General features: G+C 40.6%; 1 protein-coding gene across 6 annotated transcripts in view; it reads left to right on the forward strand.

Annotated features, from left to right (window-relative positions):
• LOC139478808 (DGAT1/2-independent enzyme synthesizing storage lipids-like) overlaps positions 1 to 18,181 on the forward strand; it is a 117,152-nt gene that overhangs the window by 67,145 nt on the left and 31,826 nt on the right. For all 6 annotated transcript variants that reach the window (XM_071261447.1, XM_071261452.1, XM_071261453.1 and 3 more), the window contains one exon: positions 14,555 to 14,649. In XM_071261447.1, the coding sequence (XP_071117548.1) occupies positions 14,555 to 14,649 (95 nt within the window). The remainder of the gene's footprint in view (positions 1 to 14,554; positions 14,650 to 18,181) is intronic.

Genomic DNA, 18,181 nt, shown 5'->3' on the forward strand with positions numbered 1-18,181 from the left:
ATTCTTTGTAAATCAACAAAAAGTGATCAATTTTACTTTTTTATAAAGAGAATCATTGTAATTACCCATCTGTGAGGATTTATGCTAAATGTTTCCTGGACTGGCTGGATTGCAGGTGTGACCTTTGGACGGGTGGTTTCCGCTGTGGAGTGGGCTTGGACCATGCGAAAATAGAGGGCACAGTACCTATAAAGTATCAGTAGAAAATCTTATACAGTGCAAACATATAAAACAAATTCATATGTGCATGATGTTGAAAGGAAACATTAATTTCATTAAATCATTAAAATATTTATGTTTGAAACAGACACAACTTCGGAACCATAACACACATAGATCTAGCCTATAAATTGAATTGGATGGTAATTAAGATTAACATTAAAAGAAATGCCTGGTGTCAAGAGTGTTTTACAGATTGTTTTTCTTTTCTCCTCTCTGAAGTGTTTACCACAAACGACAGTGCATTTTGATATCTGAAATTGGAATAAATGCACGTCAACCTCATTATCAAGAATGTATTTCGATCAACACAGTACTAGTCACTAGATGTAATTTCAATGCTACACACAAACTATTAATCATCAGAGTTGGTAGTTAATATGTCCCCAAGACATTTGGTGAATAGTTCGACAGTTGGATACATGTTATAAATTACTTTATCAGTATTCAGTTCATTCAACAACGTTCACGTTTGTAGACTTGGACAAAAGAAAACACTTCCGCATTGAATTACATAATCGTAGGTCAAGGAGGTATGCAGGTCACTGTCAAAGTACCTTGAAAAACAGACCCTCGTCTCTTTGAATAAATATAATCCATTTCCTCCGCCGATCTTCTGCCTTGGGGAACGCGTGAAAGCTGATATTGGCTTCATAGCGGGAATCGCTTGAGCATTGTGGGACACAACAGTGAAAGTTACTCGAAGGACGCGTCATTTCAGACTCACTCTTCTTGGTCGGTTGCGAGCCGGGTCAGCCTCGTTTTGGATTCAGTGGGCGGAGTTATGCATAAATATTGAGAGTTCCGTATGAGACGTATTAAAAGAAAAATATCAATATTAATTAATGATTAATAAAATTTACTATAGCCCACGAGGATATTGGAAAGGTATAGGAGCAATACAAAAATTAGCCACCGCAGCTAAGGTATCTTAAGATGTGGTCAAGGATTGGTTAGAGAAACAAGCGATGTGGCAAATATACTTACCGGCACGGCGTTATATACCGAGGAAGAAGTTTGATATTTTTACAACGAATGAAGTTCATCAGGCTGACCTCTTGTTTCTTCCCCATGATAAGGTAAGACACAAAACGTATAAATACGCTTAAACTGTAGTGGATGTGGCTAGTCGCTACAAGGAGGCTGAGCCATTAACCTCGAAAGATTCAACAGAAGTAGCTAATGCACTGAGCCGCATATATAAACGTGGACCACTAAAATGGCCTAAGCTACTTCAAGTAGATCCTGGTCGCGAGTATATGGGATCAATAACTAAACTGATAACAAAGCACGATGTCGAAATCAGGCGTGGTGAAAAAGAGGCCCCCCGTAGTCAAGCTATCGTTGAAAGATTTAACTGGACATTAGCGGAATGTTTGTTTGGATATCAGTATGGGATCGAAATGAAATCAGAACGATTAAGATCAACCGAATGCGTGACATGATTATCAGCTGTTGTATCAGCGCTGAATAATGAACTAGTGAGATTAATTGGGAAGAAACCATCCGATGTGATTAAAATGAAATCTGTGACTTCCGAATCTTCAGCACCGAGGAGAGGCAAAGAACAAAAACTTCCGGATAGAGTAAGGGTAAGATATTTATACCAGCCCGGGGAATTCGAAGGAGGCCAACGTCGCGTAACCGATCCGATTTGGTCCCTTAAGATATATAACATTAGTCAATTGGTTATGAAAGAAGGAGAGCCTATTCTTTATTATCTTAAAGATGGACTGTGTAGGGCATTTGTACGAGAAGAATTGCTCATAGTTCCCAACGATACAGTATTACCACCATATCCATAAGCATAGGTAGTTACACCATCCTTATCAATCCATCTCTTTGTATCTAAGGGGGATAATGATGTCTTGTTCATTCTTTATCCATATATTCTATGATTGTAACTTCTTAAAGAGTTCATCTCATGTTTGAATGTTCTACCGTTGAATAATGATTCTTTATACTGTTTGTGTTTAAAATGCTTTTTTACCACATACTTCTTAACACCCTTAGTTTTTCTTATCTCTCCATTATTGGACTTCTTTATAGAATACATCTTAGGTCTAATCCAACATACTCCACTATAGGAGTCCCAGCACATTCATCCTTCATCTTACCTAACACCTTTTTATTTACTACGCTGTGCAGTGGATTATCTTTTGGGTAATTGCTCGTGTCGTACATATCTATTTTTTCTGCCATATCTTTATACACATCCTCGGTTTGTATTTCCATCAACAAAGAATCTGTGTCGGTATATAACACCTCACATCTATCGCCGTATTGCTTCTTAACTTCGTTGTGATAAAAGTCATACATTAAGTGTTTTGACATGTCAAGAATACTCATACCAACATACATTGGTCTGTTGAATTTTATATTATTCTTCTGCATATGTAGTGCGGCTAAGTCGTTATCAAATATATTGCTTCTGTTAAAAGCCGGACTGGCTGTAAGTGTCCTTAGTCTTTCTTCCTCATTGGATCTGACCAATTTAACATCAACACACTTCCTTAGATTCTTTTTCGTAATCACTGGTAGCTATCTTTCTTAAATCTGTGTTCAGTCTTATATAGGGCTCCATCCAAGGTCTTTGATCAAACTTTAGAACTCTGTGTATTTTCTTTAGTTTTTATACCTAACGATAGATATAACTGGAGATTTCTGTAGTGAACTATATATTTTGTCTTACCATCAAATTTGGTACAATTTTTTCTACGTTAGCTAACCTAGTATTACCCATCAAGGAGTGTAGATATTCCGACATCCAATCTTTATTTACCATTAATCTCTCGGAAGCTAGCCGATAACTGTTATGATCTTTGTGCAAGGAAGTTGGATATTCCAAGTCAACTTCTAGTATGTACCCTTTATCAGAATCTGAGGGGATATCATTCACATCGATCCACTCAAAACCACCCGTGGGTAAAGGTTGACTCATAGCCCATTCGTACAAATTGTTGGTGTCGAGATCGTACTGGAATAGTACCGTGACCGGATCCAAGCTGTATTGTTTTAAACATGTCTTTCTTAATATCTCGAATATATCGTCGAGTAACAGTACATCGGTTTTTAAGTACAGATCGTGATAATCGCCTAAATTCTCACAACCTAATTTATCCCAGACCGTCAGAGCATGTTTATAATCGGCATCAGTTATTTTAGATTCTGTTAAGTTACTGTAGAATGATTCAAGGGGTGGTAATTTAGTTTCGTCGACTCTAGACCAATCATGCATATATTCGTAAGGATATACACCTTTTCTCAACAACAAATGACATGTTATCCAATCGGTATATTGATTTGTTATTGCAAAGTCATCGGGATTGTTAGCATTAGCTAAATTGTCCAGGGAAGATAACAGAAACTGTACGGAGTCTATGAATCTAAGCCCATTACTTTGCTTTATACTGGCTTTCCCATCCTTGTCCGTAAAATGTATAGTTTTAGTCAACGAGAATGATATATATTTTTGCATATTGTTAGAAATACACGTTAAACCGCCATCGGTCTTTGAGATAGCTTGCATAATGAGATGAGAATCGTATCCTCTAAGGTTATGAAACACAACGGGGATGGGTATTGTTTGAGAATTCATTTTTAGTTTCAAGTTACACTCGTTATGCGCGGATCCCCGATAATTACCCATGACGTGATAATGATATCTTACAGAATCCCCATTCAGGGGTTTATTACAAACATGACAACTCGTTGACCTCTTATAGGCCCTCCAATCATTCATGGTCATACACATGGGTTTCTTACACGATTAAACTTTCCCGCTGCATCGGGACCTCAGTAAATCACGGACGGGTTTGTTTTCCCATCATACCTTACAACTATATATCCAAACCCACAAGGAATATGTTCTTGAGTTTTGTACGTAAAACTATCTTGATTGCTTCAGACTGTATTTTCTATAGGTTTGATAAGTGCTTTGAAGTCGGCTTAAATTACGTACTGTACTGGCATTTGATTACAATGATGTTCAAATTTTAATATATATTTCCCTTTTTTAGGCATATCAATCCTGATAGCAGTCTGTCCAACACCTCTGCCGTCTTTATGCGCTTCTAATTTTGTCTGCTGTATCCATGCAGGCATCTTTCGTAGAAATATTTCTTTTCCTTATGGGTTGTTTGATCGTATAATAGTCTGCTTAAACTCTTTATCCACGTATAATGATAATTACCATCTTTTTCGATTAGAAATGAATTGATTCTGGGAATATGTTCCAGAGCGGAGATTATCCTGTGTACAACAATTCCTTTAGCAGAATGTCCGAAAACATTTATAGCTAAATTATTTTGCTTTTCCACCTTATCAATTTGTGAGATTGGTGTAGGTTCGTCTATACCATCAAGGTTTAGTCCATCGTTTTGGGGATAGCTAGAAGACCTTTCCGAATTTTTAACCATGGGGAATAATGCAGGTCTTATCATCACTCTGAAACAGTTGTCACCTTTATTTTTTACATTAATTATGGCCTCTGCATAAGGCCTGCCAGACACCCCCAGAGTGGGTCCCAAAATTTGGGCTGGGTTAAACAATGGAGGTACCACATGAAATCAACATAAAATGAACTATTACACTCTCCTAAGTATAAAATACCCATTGCCAGATAAATCGTCTGCTGCATAAGGCCCGCCAGACACCCCCAAATGTTGACCCTTAATGCACTCAGTGGACACTCTGGTAAAATTTGACTAGAGTATACATTCAAAGTACCAGGTGAAAGTAAGTTTAGATGAACAGGTACATGTTACTGAGTACAACACGGCCCATACCTGACAAATTTTCCTCTGCATAAGGTCCGCCAGACCCCCCAGAGAGGGTCCAAAAATGTGGGCTGGGTTAAACATTGGAGGTACCACATGAAATCAACATAAAATGAACAATTGCACTCTACTTATTGCACAATACCCATTGCCAGAGAAATCCTCTTCTGCATAAGGCCCGCCAGACACACCCTCACCCCACCCCACACAGTTGACCCTCTGTAATCCCAGTGTGCATAATGAAACATAGGAGGCAGAAGAGCATTGGACATCAGCTCTGAGAGTCAACAGATGGTCAAATTTATGTTTTGTTCTTAAAGATGGAAGGATTTTATTGAGATTAACATCGTGTATTTATAAAATCAGGTCTCTGAATACTAGTATTGATATCATAGATTAGGCATATCGTTGAAATGTAATGAAAATGGCATGAATCTGATTCGTGTGAATATATATCATTCAAACGTACCTTAATATGGTACAATCGATACATATTCCAGACCAATTTTACCCGTGTATACCTGAAGGGTCAACTTTTTGTGGATGTCTGGCAGGCCTTATGCAGAAGAGGATTAGTCTGGCAATGGGTATTGTGCAATAAGTAGAGTGCAGTTGTTCATTTTATGTTGATTTCATGTGGTACCTCCAATGTTTAACCCAGCCCAAATTTTGGGACCCTATCATGGGATAACATTTATACTAAGTTATCCTATAATAATTAGATCCACATCAAGTGCTTTTATGAGTTATCATGGTGTAATATTTATACATCATTTCATATAATTATAGTTTAGCAATTAATATTTATCATCAGGTAAAATGTATATATAAAATATCAGTAGTTTCAGTTATAGCTTTTTAGATAGATGCTAGTCTAAGGTAATGGGAGCGCATCTAGACATACTATTCAATACGACAGTGTTACGTCTACATAGTTTAATAGATTAGAAGCTTTTAGATAAATGCTAGCCTAAGGTATCAAGATCCCATCTCCCAGACAAAGGATATTTATTTAAGTATATCTGTCATCACCTACCGGGGTATATTAGAATAACATTACTTCAATTAAGACTCATTAAGGATTAGCCCCCATACAAGCTCGTCTATAGTGCATTAAGGATTAGCCCCCATACAAGCTCATCTATAGTGACACCCTAATCTCTTTCAAAGCATCCAGTAAATATGTCAACAAGATTAGTGCCAGTCCAACAGGATTAACAGGATTTAGTATTCTCCTCTGTCTAGCCATCCATTTAGCATAGGACATAACCAATCGTGTATCAACCAATCACATTCCTTTCTATTGTTCAAACTTTCATTAAATACATACTGTAGCAAGTTCTAGCAGAGAAGGGGTTTGACTCTCTTACCAAGCAGACCTCTCTCCCACAGCCCAGAGTGTGTACCGACTCTCTGTGGCACCCTCTGTTATTATCTAAGTATAAATTGTAAATTGTTAATTGTTCTTGTTAATAAAATTGTGATTAGTCTCCTGTGACTCTGGCTCTTTGCTGACTAATTCCCCAAGAAAACCAGCACGTCATTTGGAAGGTATTGTTCACCTAGAACAGTTCCATGATAACCCTCTCTGGGGGGTCTGGCAGGCCTTATGCAGAGGAAGATTTGTCTGGCGTGGCCCATTCTGTTCATTTACTCTAACTTTCATGTGGTACCTCCAATGTTTGATCCAGCCTTTGAATGGTCCCTTCTTTTGGGGGGCCAGGGGCCACACGCAGGGGCTCCCTGGCAGACATCCATATATGAATATGTTGGGTTACACAGTAAATGTTCCTGTGTTCGTTTGACCAAAGTGCTCTGGGCTGCCGGTCAAATAGTTGTTGTTCTAATAAAGTAATAATAAATATGTCTTCCCTGTAGACTCCTGGAATGTAATCCTTGGTAATCCATTGTTTGTGTTCAACATGTGTTTCACTGTTTGACTTGATTATACACGTGGCAACATGTTGGGCATTGGTGCCTCGTGTCAAAGAAAACTGTCTAAAGTAGACCCTCACAAGTATTGTCCTTCCTGCATCATTCAGGGCAGGTTTTCAACGTGTTCGTGGAATAAACTTTGTAAAGAATGTGAGCACTTGTCTTCTATAAATGTTAACTTGTATCTTCGTGCGTTGGCAAAGTTTTCAACAAGACACTTGACCGTTCGCGTACTGATGATACTACCCGCATGACTGATCTTCGTTGATCGACAGCGTCACTCAGCCTCCCCAGTTAAGAAGGGACCGGATGGTGACGAGGACCATGAGGGGATTACGGTCCCCAGTCGGTCCGTATCTCGTTCTACCAACAACGATAAGAGCATCGTGCGGGGACGACAGTGGACACATAAGTCGTTCCCGTTCAAGTCGGGACGACAGGTCGAGTACACGACACAAGGGCTTCATCGCCTTCGTGGCCGTCGGGAGTACGATTCGGACGATAACTACGATGGGGATCGTAGTACTTCTACAGTTAGAGATCGTAGCCCTCGTCCCCACGGGGACGTGCAACGTTCTCACAGGGAGTTTCTGAGAGTTCAGCATTGTAGTGAAGATATTGACAGAACAACGCCCTCGTCTCACTTCCATATCGACCCGGCTTTGATAGCCTAGATCATAACGGCAGTCCTCGCCTCGACGGCGTCGACCAAGAAGGATTCAACTGCGTCGGGGGTCCATGGACCGTCAACCAGTACACCAGATCCTTCATCTACGCCTCCACAATTGACGTCGACGATGGATTGTGACGACAGCCTCTCCAATGTCCTCGCCTAGTCCCGATATGTATCGGGCCAGATTACTACGGCATGTCGCCATGGTCACATCGAATGCACTGAACTACCTGATCGTCATGGCAGGCCACTCTTATGGGCCCCTTGATCATCGCAACAGTTGTTTGACGGTTGTACCAACAAAGTTCTGGACAAGTACTCCAGGGAAGCCGAGCTTTCGGCTTCATACAACCTGTCCAGACGGCCACCGGTTTCGAACGCCCCATGACGACAATACAGAACGAGAATGTACGTGCCTTCATGGTTGAAGATCAGTAAATTTCGACTGCCGGCCTGGGACCTCAATGTCGTTCTGCGCAACCTGTCTAGTCAGACTTACGAGCCTCTAGATTAGGTCGCGTTCGACTTATGGTCTAAGAAAACGGTTTTCCTTCTCTCGCTGGAAAGAGTATCAGAAATACAGGCCATTGTCGTCGGTCGGATTATGTTAGATCAGCGTAACCATGGCAACGTCTATCTTGGTCTCAGATGGGATTTTTTTGAGAAGCCGTCCCACAAGAGAGATTCGGACAGGAAAGGTCGCCAGGTCTCCTTTTCCAGAGGGGGAAAGAGCCAGTGGGGGAGGAAGTGAGGACCTTTCCCCGCCGTCACCATTGTTGCAGTCTCCCCCGGTGACATTACCTTTAAACGTGCTACCAGTAAGGGGGGGAGACTTCATCACTATGCCCACATGTGGGCTTTCCTCAATGACTATCACATTCAGAACATTTTGACAACAAGCTACGCCCCACGCCTGAGATCGACGCCACCACTGCTTCATCCCCGACATTCAACACTCCACCAACGGATCGGCTGATGGAGGCCATCAATTCGTTTGGGGAAAAGGCAGCCGTACTTCGCCTAGGGACATCGGGCAAGTAGTACCTCGGCGATGGTGCCATCTTTCTAGTACCCAAGAAAAACTCCACAAAGATGCGGCTTATTTTCAATCTCAAAAAGTTCAACGCAACATACCTCCAACAACCCGACACATTCACCATGATATCCCTCAGCTCTCTGTGTCGGATGATTACCGAACGACTTCCTCGTCTCAACCTTCATGTACCAATAGCTTCCGAGTTCCAGAAGTACCTCCGAGGTACCAAGGTATTCATTACCAGTGGGCGGCCCTCCCGTTTGGACTTTCTACGGCCCAGTGCATTTTCAGACGGATCATGAAGACGGTCGTAGAATGTCTCCATCGGCAGGCGATCAGGGTCGCCTTCTACCTAGACGACGGGCTCCAAGCTCACCAGTTCACAGAAGCCCTTCAAGGAGAGTTAGCGAGTACCTCGGGTGGATCATCAACCTTCAAAAGTTGGACTTGGTACCAACTCGGGATCTACAGTACATGGGGATACGCTTCCAGACCTCCTGGTTCCACTTCCGGGGCAGCTGCGTTGTCATCTGGAGTGGTGGCTCCAGCCGTCGAACGTTTGCGAAGGCGTCTTTATGAGCAAGCCTCCGTTCATAATACACCTATTCGTAGACGCGTCATTGGAAGGCTGGGGAGCGCACTTCGGGGGCGACCAAGCGGCCGGACTGTGGTCGATAGAAGAAAAGGTCTTCCACATCAACTGCCTCGAGATGGAAGCAATGATTCAGGCGGTCGAGTTCTGTAAACTTCGACTCCTTCAGAAATGGCTGATGATACAGTCTGCCACTGCATCAACTAACAGGGAACGACTCGATCGGCGGCCATTCTGGACCGGACATTCAGGTTCTTCGCCCTCGTCGACGACTTGGACATGGGTGTATGCGCCCGTCACACCCCGCGGGCCAAGAATGTGAGACCATCAAGGCCGTCTCCCACGGAGTGGATGATCCATCGGACAGTCTTTCACCTGCTGACAGATCGACTCTGGTTGCCCCAAGTATATCTCTTCGCAACCCAGTACAACAACTCGACTTATCTGGCAGCTTTGGCTTCAGTGGTGCCGTCTCTTACGTCGTAAACCATACTCACTCACTCACTCACTCACTCACTCACTCACTCACTCACTCACTCACTCACTCACTCCGGTCATCTAGGCGTCTGAAAGGGTCGATGATCTCGACTTATCTGGCAGCTTTGGCCTCAGTGGTGCCGTCTCCTACGGGCGACAAGCTCACTAAAGTACCGGAGTTGCAGAAGATTCTACGTGCCTTCGTGCTTGAAGATCAGTCACGTAAATTCCGACTGCCGGCCTGGTACCTCGATGGCGTTCTGCGCAACCTGTCTTGTCAGACTTATGAGCCTCTAGATCAGGTTGCGTTTGACTTATTGTCTGAGAAAACTGCTTTCCTTCTCTCGCTGGCTACGGTTACAGCGTAACCATTGCAACGTCCATCTTGGTCTCAGATGGGATTTTTAAACGAAAAATCAACTTCCTGGCCAAGATTCGAGAATGTTCCACATTCCTTCCTTGTCTGCCATTATGGGCCCTCATGATCACGCTGATCTCACCCTGTGCCCAGTTCGTGCGCTTCGTATTTACCTGCAGCGATCTGAACAGCGAAGACAACATTTTCGACATCTGTTCATACCGCTCTCAACCAATGCAAAGAAAGAGATTACACGTAATACTCTCTCTGAGCGGTCATTCTCAGAGCTTACGAGGCACAAGGACTCGCACCTCCCACCTCCTCTCATCCGCACGAAGTTCGAGCCATAGCTTCAACATTAGCACTCCACAGTAATTGTTCGCTGCAAGCTATTATATGGAGGGCTGCTTTTGGAGATCTACTTCAGTGTTTGCTTCGCATTATCTCAGAGATATCTCAACAGAAGATGTTGAAGGACTCTTAAGTTAGTCTAACAGTTTGGCCCACTCGTGGTGGCACAACAGATCAGTGAATTTGTGCTTTATTCACTTTGGACTTTTTGCTCGACACTTCGTGCCAGATAACAGGTTACAATAAAAACTGTTGGTGAATGTACGCATTCTTATGGTTTTTTGTTGTGTGCAGTACTTTGGCTTTTTTATTATGGTTATTCGGTGTATGCATTGTCTTCCCATACTTAATAGTACTGCTTGTATTTTTTAGTTACCTTGTATACTGCGAGTTACTCTGTAACTAAATAATGCGCTGACCACACTTCGATCGCAATTCAACTGACGTGTGCAGTTGTCCTGTCGCATCGATAGTTACTTGTGGGTCAAAGAGCATTAACCATGCTGTTTTAGTTACCTTGTATACTGCGAGTTGCTCTGTTACTATACTATACTCCGACCACACTTAGATCGCAGTTCAACTGACACGTGCAGTTGTCCTGTCACATCGATAATTAGTTGTGTGTTGAAGAGCATTAACCATGCTGTGTGTTCGTGATAAACAACTTGTCTCGTCCGTGCAGCTGGTAGAATGTTCTATTGTCACTAGGGGGTGAGGAACTTGGTACATTTGACGTGAAAGAGGTCACTTCCTGATTACTTTCCCGACCCTCCTTCCAGTTTTCTGTCGAATTCTACCCATTTGTACGACTGAAAACAGTCTAAAACATGGGTTTTTCAGATTAAAAACGATGTTTTATTGGTCTCTTTTACGTCGTACGTTCCCACCCAGCCATCCCAACTGGGAAGTAATCCAGTCCAGTCCTGCTTGATGGCTTATTCTTTGAGATTTGTGACATGTCATGTTTAATGTTTACATTCCAGCTTCTGGCTTCCTTTTAAACATGCGACTAGACGTGAGAGTATGAGAGATACCCATTTTTTACGACTGAAAACAGACCAATAAAACATCGTTTTTAATCTGAAAAAAACATTTTTTACGTGTCCATGGCAACAAGTTGGATTTAAGTTTTAATATAGGGTGGCTTCACTTATGGAGTGTAACAAATAAACTGTTAAATATTTCCTTGCCAAACATTGCATGTCTATATATAAAGCACATATTGAACTGGTGCCATTTGATATATTTAGAAGTTTTTGAAATGTTTATTTTAGAATTTCCATGGCAGCTATTTTGACATGGGCTTAGAGAAATGTTGGGTCAGTTACCTGGTTTGGTGGATCTTTTGAGGGTAAACAATGTATGCTTCTTCAAGAACATTCAACTCTTGACTCATTACATACAGAATTGCACATTTACTTGTGGCTACTTTACAGATAGCTGCCGGGGGGACATGTCATCTTTCTGATAACTCTTGTGTCTGATGATACAAACAGTGTTTCCGTTTTCCGGTATATGCCGGCTTTTGGCCGGTAAAAAATGGCAAAGACAGGTAAATGTTTTGTGTGACGGACCCAGTGTCCAATAGAAAGAATGTTAGAAAAAAATAACTTCAACTGAGTCTCTGTCTTAAACAAGGTGTTAAAACTTTGTTCACTCAACTCTAAAATCAGTCCGTGTTTCTCTCACACACAGAAAGGAAATCCCAGTTTTCTAAAAAATAAACTGGACTTGACTCGTTTCGTTTCATTCAGATTGCATCTTTTTATCTTTGGTATCTAGACACAACAAAGCTATAGTAATCAAGTATCAGATTTAATCAATATTTTCCAAATGATTTCAGAACCATATGCACACACATGCGCAGTGATGACATCGCATTGCACCATTGCCATTGGCTAATTTGCATATCACTATCATGTGACTGAATTTTTGCGTATTTGTTAACAAACACGCTTATTGTGGAGACAGGACAGACTGGCCTTATGCAAGCCTTTGATTAGCTTTAGATATTGTTTTTCAAAATAATATAGATCTAGATATGCTACCACAAATGCGAAAAGTGCATGACAAAATATTTTTGGGCTCCATGTGCTGTCATCGAAACCTACAGAGAGCTATTGCAGTGCGGTCACTTTAATGTGTAAATATGTATTGTCATGCAACTCACTGTCGCAGTTGTAGTATGTATATATTTATGCAAAACAATATGTAAAGCACCCCCAAATACTTGCATTGGTCTGTTCCTTTCCATTTCTGAAAAAGCTTGTTGGTTTACAAACAAGAGAAAAGTCCGGTGACGTGATATGCAAATTAGCCTGTGGCAGTGGAGCTATGCTAAGTCACCACGGCCCCGGAGTGTGATCCAATGTGAACAAAGAATAAATATGCAAATAGTAATAGTTTTCATGTTTCGTGATATTTTCTCCATGAAACTTACTTACACAATCTAAGACGTATTTATCTAAATAGATAGGCTCGTCAAAAATGAAACAGATGAAATACACAATATTTCAGAAAGACAATCTGAATCTCAGCATGATAATGCCAATTTTGAACTCAAAATTGCGACTCATTGCAAAGATTGCTTAAAACACCAGGAGAAAATGAGCAATTGTTTATTGACAACATCACAAACGGTGTTTCGTGGTGTGAAAGTTACATATGCTGATGCACGTTCGGTACAGGCTTTTCAAAATTCACGTGCAGACTTCATCGATAAATTTTGCAGTACACAACATGCCAGATTTCCTGAAGACAGTCTGTCTACCCTTACTTGTCTTGACAAAGTTCTGAACCCATCTCACTTCCCAGATTTACGCGATGAATTGAATAACTATAGAATGGATTCCCCAAATCAGCTGATTACCCATTTCAGTCCTGTGATTGGTCCAATAGATAATGACGTCACATATATCATAGATGGCGACCGGGCCAATCATGATTTCGCCAGCTACAAAACTACAGTTGTGGGATTTGTACACGTACCAGTTGAACGCGGCTTCAGTCTACAAAACCGCATTCATACGGCAAGTCGTAACCGACTTTGCTTGCAAAGATTAAATGATCTTGAACATGCATTCTGGTGAAAAAACACCTTCCTGCAGCAAATCTACAGTTCAGAAATAAAAAAGAGAAAACTCTGATCGAAAGGTATGTTTTTACACAGTAACATTGGGGACCGTCCGAAAATGATAAGAACTGGTATATTTTTAGTCGGCCGGTCCAATGACTGGCTGACAAAAAAAGTAACAGAAACACTGGACTTTGTTGAGAATTTATTGAAAATCACACCTAAAGGTATGCCCTCCACCATACTGTCCAATAAAGAGGCATTAAGGAGTAATGCAGGATAAGTTTTTAAAATCTAGTAAAGTCTAGATATTATTTATTTTTGTATACTTATCCTGCATTGCTTGGTCTAAAGTGGCCCACCCATTGCAGAGCTGCCTCCCCATGATGCGTTCAGATGTTCCGTATTAGTAGTAATGTGCTGTTCATTTACGTCATCACTTCCGTGGTCATGTTATAGCTGTGTGATTGGATTAGCCACACGACTAGTTGGAACAACTTCTTCTTCAGCAAGACCTCAAACAGCTTTTCCCTTCTGTAAAACAATCATTAAATTCATTAAGGCTTAATGCAGGATAAGTTTATAAATATAAATAATACAGAGATTTTACTAGATTTTCTATTGCTTTAAATATGCCAGAAACATTCAGGCAAGCTCTGAGGAGGACTACCTGGTGAACGGGGGTCTGACAAAAGCCCCTGTGGATGAAAGCCCCATAGGTCAAAAGTTCATCCGAACATAATCCCACTAGGATAAAAGCCCCACTAGGATTACAGCCCCTTATTAAGGAAAACATATAAATAAAACACATTCTTTTATTTTTCAACATTCAATCATCAATACGAATGTCGTTCCAACATCAGTGACCAACACAAGGGAATGTTGTGCCTCACACAATTCAGAAATTCCTCAACTGTCTTTGTCCTATACCCGGGTGAGCTACCTGTCAATCTGATGCTCAGGGTAAACACAAGTTTTAACATTCATTTGGGACAGGTCAGCAAAATTGCATAATTTAAAAAAAAATTAATTTGGTGAAGCATCACTGTTTTTCTTATGCAGGTGGTGTGCGAGAGGCTCTTTTTGGAGATGAATATTATCACGTCATGTGGGCAAAAAGAACTGGATTTGCCAAAGTTGCTTTGCAAGCTAACGTAGTAAGTATTTTTGATAGCAGCTATGACACTTGGAAACTTCAGAGTGAGTATAAGTCTGCAGTCTGTGAGAAAGGTCTCATTGGAGAAAAAATATCAAATTGACACAATTTTGGACAACATATTTTGTTATCAAACATGTATTTGTACATTGTACATTTGGACATTGTACAATTGTACATTTGTACATTGCCACTCCATCCTCTCATGAACTAATCCTGCAATGACAACAATATGTTCATGCACCTGCTCCTGGCCAAAAGGCCCTATCGTTCTTCCTTCATCAGGCATGTTGAAATACATTAATTGTAACTCTACTTCTAGAATACAATAGCCTTATTCTCATGTCAAGGAGACTTACAGGAGTCTGTGTTTTGTTCACTGGGTTACTCCCCTATATTAATTTGTTTATTTTGATATTTGAGTAAGGCTACTACACAAAAACATGACAAGGTGTTCTATGTGTACATGTCTACCGAGGATTATCTTCTCACCTGTACAAGTGTAGTGACAAGGAGTGATATGATATAACAAAGTCACGATACGATACATATTGCGATGTGCATATTTACATCAAATCACAGGGAAACTTCATCACAATAAAAAGATGCAAAGGTAGGTTGCTGGGCTGTTTGACTTGTCTATGTCAGTTGTACAAGGGTTAGTTGCTGGGCTGTTTGACTTGTATATGTCAGTTGTACAAGTGTAAGTTGCTGAGCTGTTTGACTTGTCTATGTCAGTTGTACAAGGGTAAGTTGCAGGGACGTTTGACTTGTCTATGTCAGTTGTATATCATGGTATAACATTTATACTAAGTTATCCTATAATAATTAGATCTACATCAAGTGCTTTTATGAATTATAATGGTGTAATATTTATACATCATTTCATATAATTATAGTTTAGCAAGTAATACTTATCATCGGGTAAAATGCATATATAAAATATAAGTAGTTTCAGTTATAGCTTTTTAGATAGATGCTAGCCTAAGGTAATGGGAGCGCATCTTCTAGACAAACTATTCAATAAGACAAGAGTTACGTCTACATAGTTTAATTGATTTGAAGGTTTTAGATAAATGCTAGCCTAAGGTGTCAAGATCCCATCTCCCAGATAAAAGATTACCTTGAACTATTTTATTTAAGTAAAATCTGTCATCACCTATATTAGAATAACATTCAGGAATAAGACTCATTAAGGATTAGCCCCCATACAAGCTCGTCTATAGTGCATTAAGGATTAGCCCCAACACAAACTCGTCTATAGTGTCACCATAATCTCTTTCAAAGCATCCAGTAAATATGTCAACAAGATTAGTGCCAGTCCAACAGGATTAACAGGATTTAGTATTCCCCTCTGTCTAGCCATCCATTTAGCATAGGGCACAACCAATCGTGTATCAACCAATCCTCTTCCTTTTTTTTTGTTCAAATTTTTGTTAAATACATACTGTAGCCAGGTTTTGGGCAGAAAACGGGTTTGACTCTCTTACCAAGCAGACCTCTCTCCCACAGACCTCTCTCCCACAGCCCAGAGTGTGTACCGACTCTCTGTGGCACCCTCAGTTATTTTCTAAGTATATTGTAAATTGTTAATTGTTCTTGTAAATAAAAGTGTGATTAGTCTCCTGTGACTCCGGCTCTTTGCTGACTAATTCCCCAAGAAAACCAGCACGTCATTTGGAAGGCATTGTTCACCCAGAACAGTTCCATGATATGTATAAGGGTTAGTTGCTGGGCTGTTTGACTTGTCTATGTCAATTGTACAAGGGTAAGTTTCTTGGATGTTTGACTTGTCTATGTCAGTTGTACAAGGGTAAGTTGCAGGGATTTTTGACTTGTCTATGTCAGTTGTACAAGGGTAAGTTGCAGGGATGTTTGACTTGTCTATGTCAGTGGTACAAGGGTAAGTTGCAGGGCTGTTTGACTTGTCTATGTCGGTTGTACAAGGGTAAGTTTCTTGGATGTTTGACTTGTCTATGTCGGTTGTACAAGGGTAAGTTGCTGGGATGTTTGACTTGTCTATGTCAATTGTACATGGGTAAGTTGCTGGGCTGTTTGACTTGTCTATGTCAGTTGTACAAGTACAAGTTGCAGGGATGTTTGACTTGTCTATGTCAGTTGTACAAGGGTAAGTTCCAGGGCTGTTTGACTTGTCTATGTCGGTTGTATTTTGGAGTTCAAGTGATAGACTACGTTGAACTACAGTTAACTTTCTCATCTCTTTCAATCTTAATAATGTCACTTTTATCAGTAGCAAACATTCATGTATCATTGTGAATTGAGATATGCAGTAAATAGGTGGTGTGCTCAGTGACATATGTTTCCTTTAATTCAATTATTTAGGCACATCTTCATAGTTTCCTTTCCTGTGCCCACTGAAATAGCTGTCTTATTTTAAAACCAGACTATGCACGGGATTCTACACAGGCCTGCTTTGGTTGTTGTCATTCTAATCTGTGCATAATGCCTTCAGCAGGGAACTAGCCTTTGACAGATTATACAAGCAAACTGGCAAGCAATACTTATTGTTTGCGATAACTTGGTATTTGTGTGCTGCTAAGAGTGATTCAGTACTTTAGTAGTCAAACAATGTAGACAATGTTATTTAAGAGATTGTTTTTCAGAGTTGGATTGACAATAATTACTTTAAGGTTCATTTCCTTTGACACCCAATATTAAAAGTCCCAGTCCCATCAATATATTAACTGATTGTTCAATAGAAATATTTATTGAAATGTTTTGGCTCATACAAAGTAATTTTGGTTTTATGCTGAATTGACTTAGAACATTGGGATGCTATTTTATTTATAAAGGGCAGGTAAATGATGTCTTTGGGGTAGAAATAGACCTAAGGAGACGTCATTACCAAAAAGAGGAAGTGACGTCAGAACAGGTAATCGGTATTATAACTTATATATCCAGGTTTATTATGTCTTCACACCATACCCCCTTCCATGATTTACTTCTGTCAATCATAGATTGTAAACTATCATCCTGAAATCTAATCAAGAATATTGAATATACTTTATTTGCTGGTCTTTTCACTACTGACTGTCTTGTCTTAACATCAACAACACGAACATGGCCATCTTTTCCTGGATAGACCTTCAATATTCTGCCAAGTTGACTGTTTCCACGAGGCGTGTTGGGAGATATTACTAAGACAACTTCTCAAACTTGTAAATCCCTCTGAGGAGTGGCCATTTTCTTCTGGTGTTGAGGCTTGGTAACCATTCTCTTATCCACCAGCACCAAAGGGACGAACCAATTCTTATAATCTTCTCCACTGCTTTTGTGGATAGAATTCTGTTGTGTTAACTGTGTCAGGTGCGAACACCCCACCAATCTGGCCATGTAAGAAGTGATTTGGCGTGAGAGGTGTACTGTCTTGTGGATGAGCAGATTGGTACGTCAACGGACGAGAGTTGATAAGAGCCTCTGCTCCTGTGAAAGCTCTTCATCTGTGACATCAACGGCACTATGGATTCAAACACCACTCCAAAATGTGATGCATGAGGAGGATTGAAACGCCA

The sequence above is a fragment of the Haliotis cracherodii genome, unplaced genomic scaffold (genome assembly GCF_022045235.1).
Source record: "Haliotis cracherodii isolate W230 unplaced genomic scaffold, xgHalCrac1.p SCAF_4, whole genome shotgun sequence".
Taxonomy (NCBI): domain Eukaryota; kingdom Metazoa; phylum Mollusca; class Gastropoda; order Lepetellida; family Haliotidae; genus Haliotis; species Haliotis cracherodii.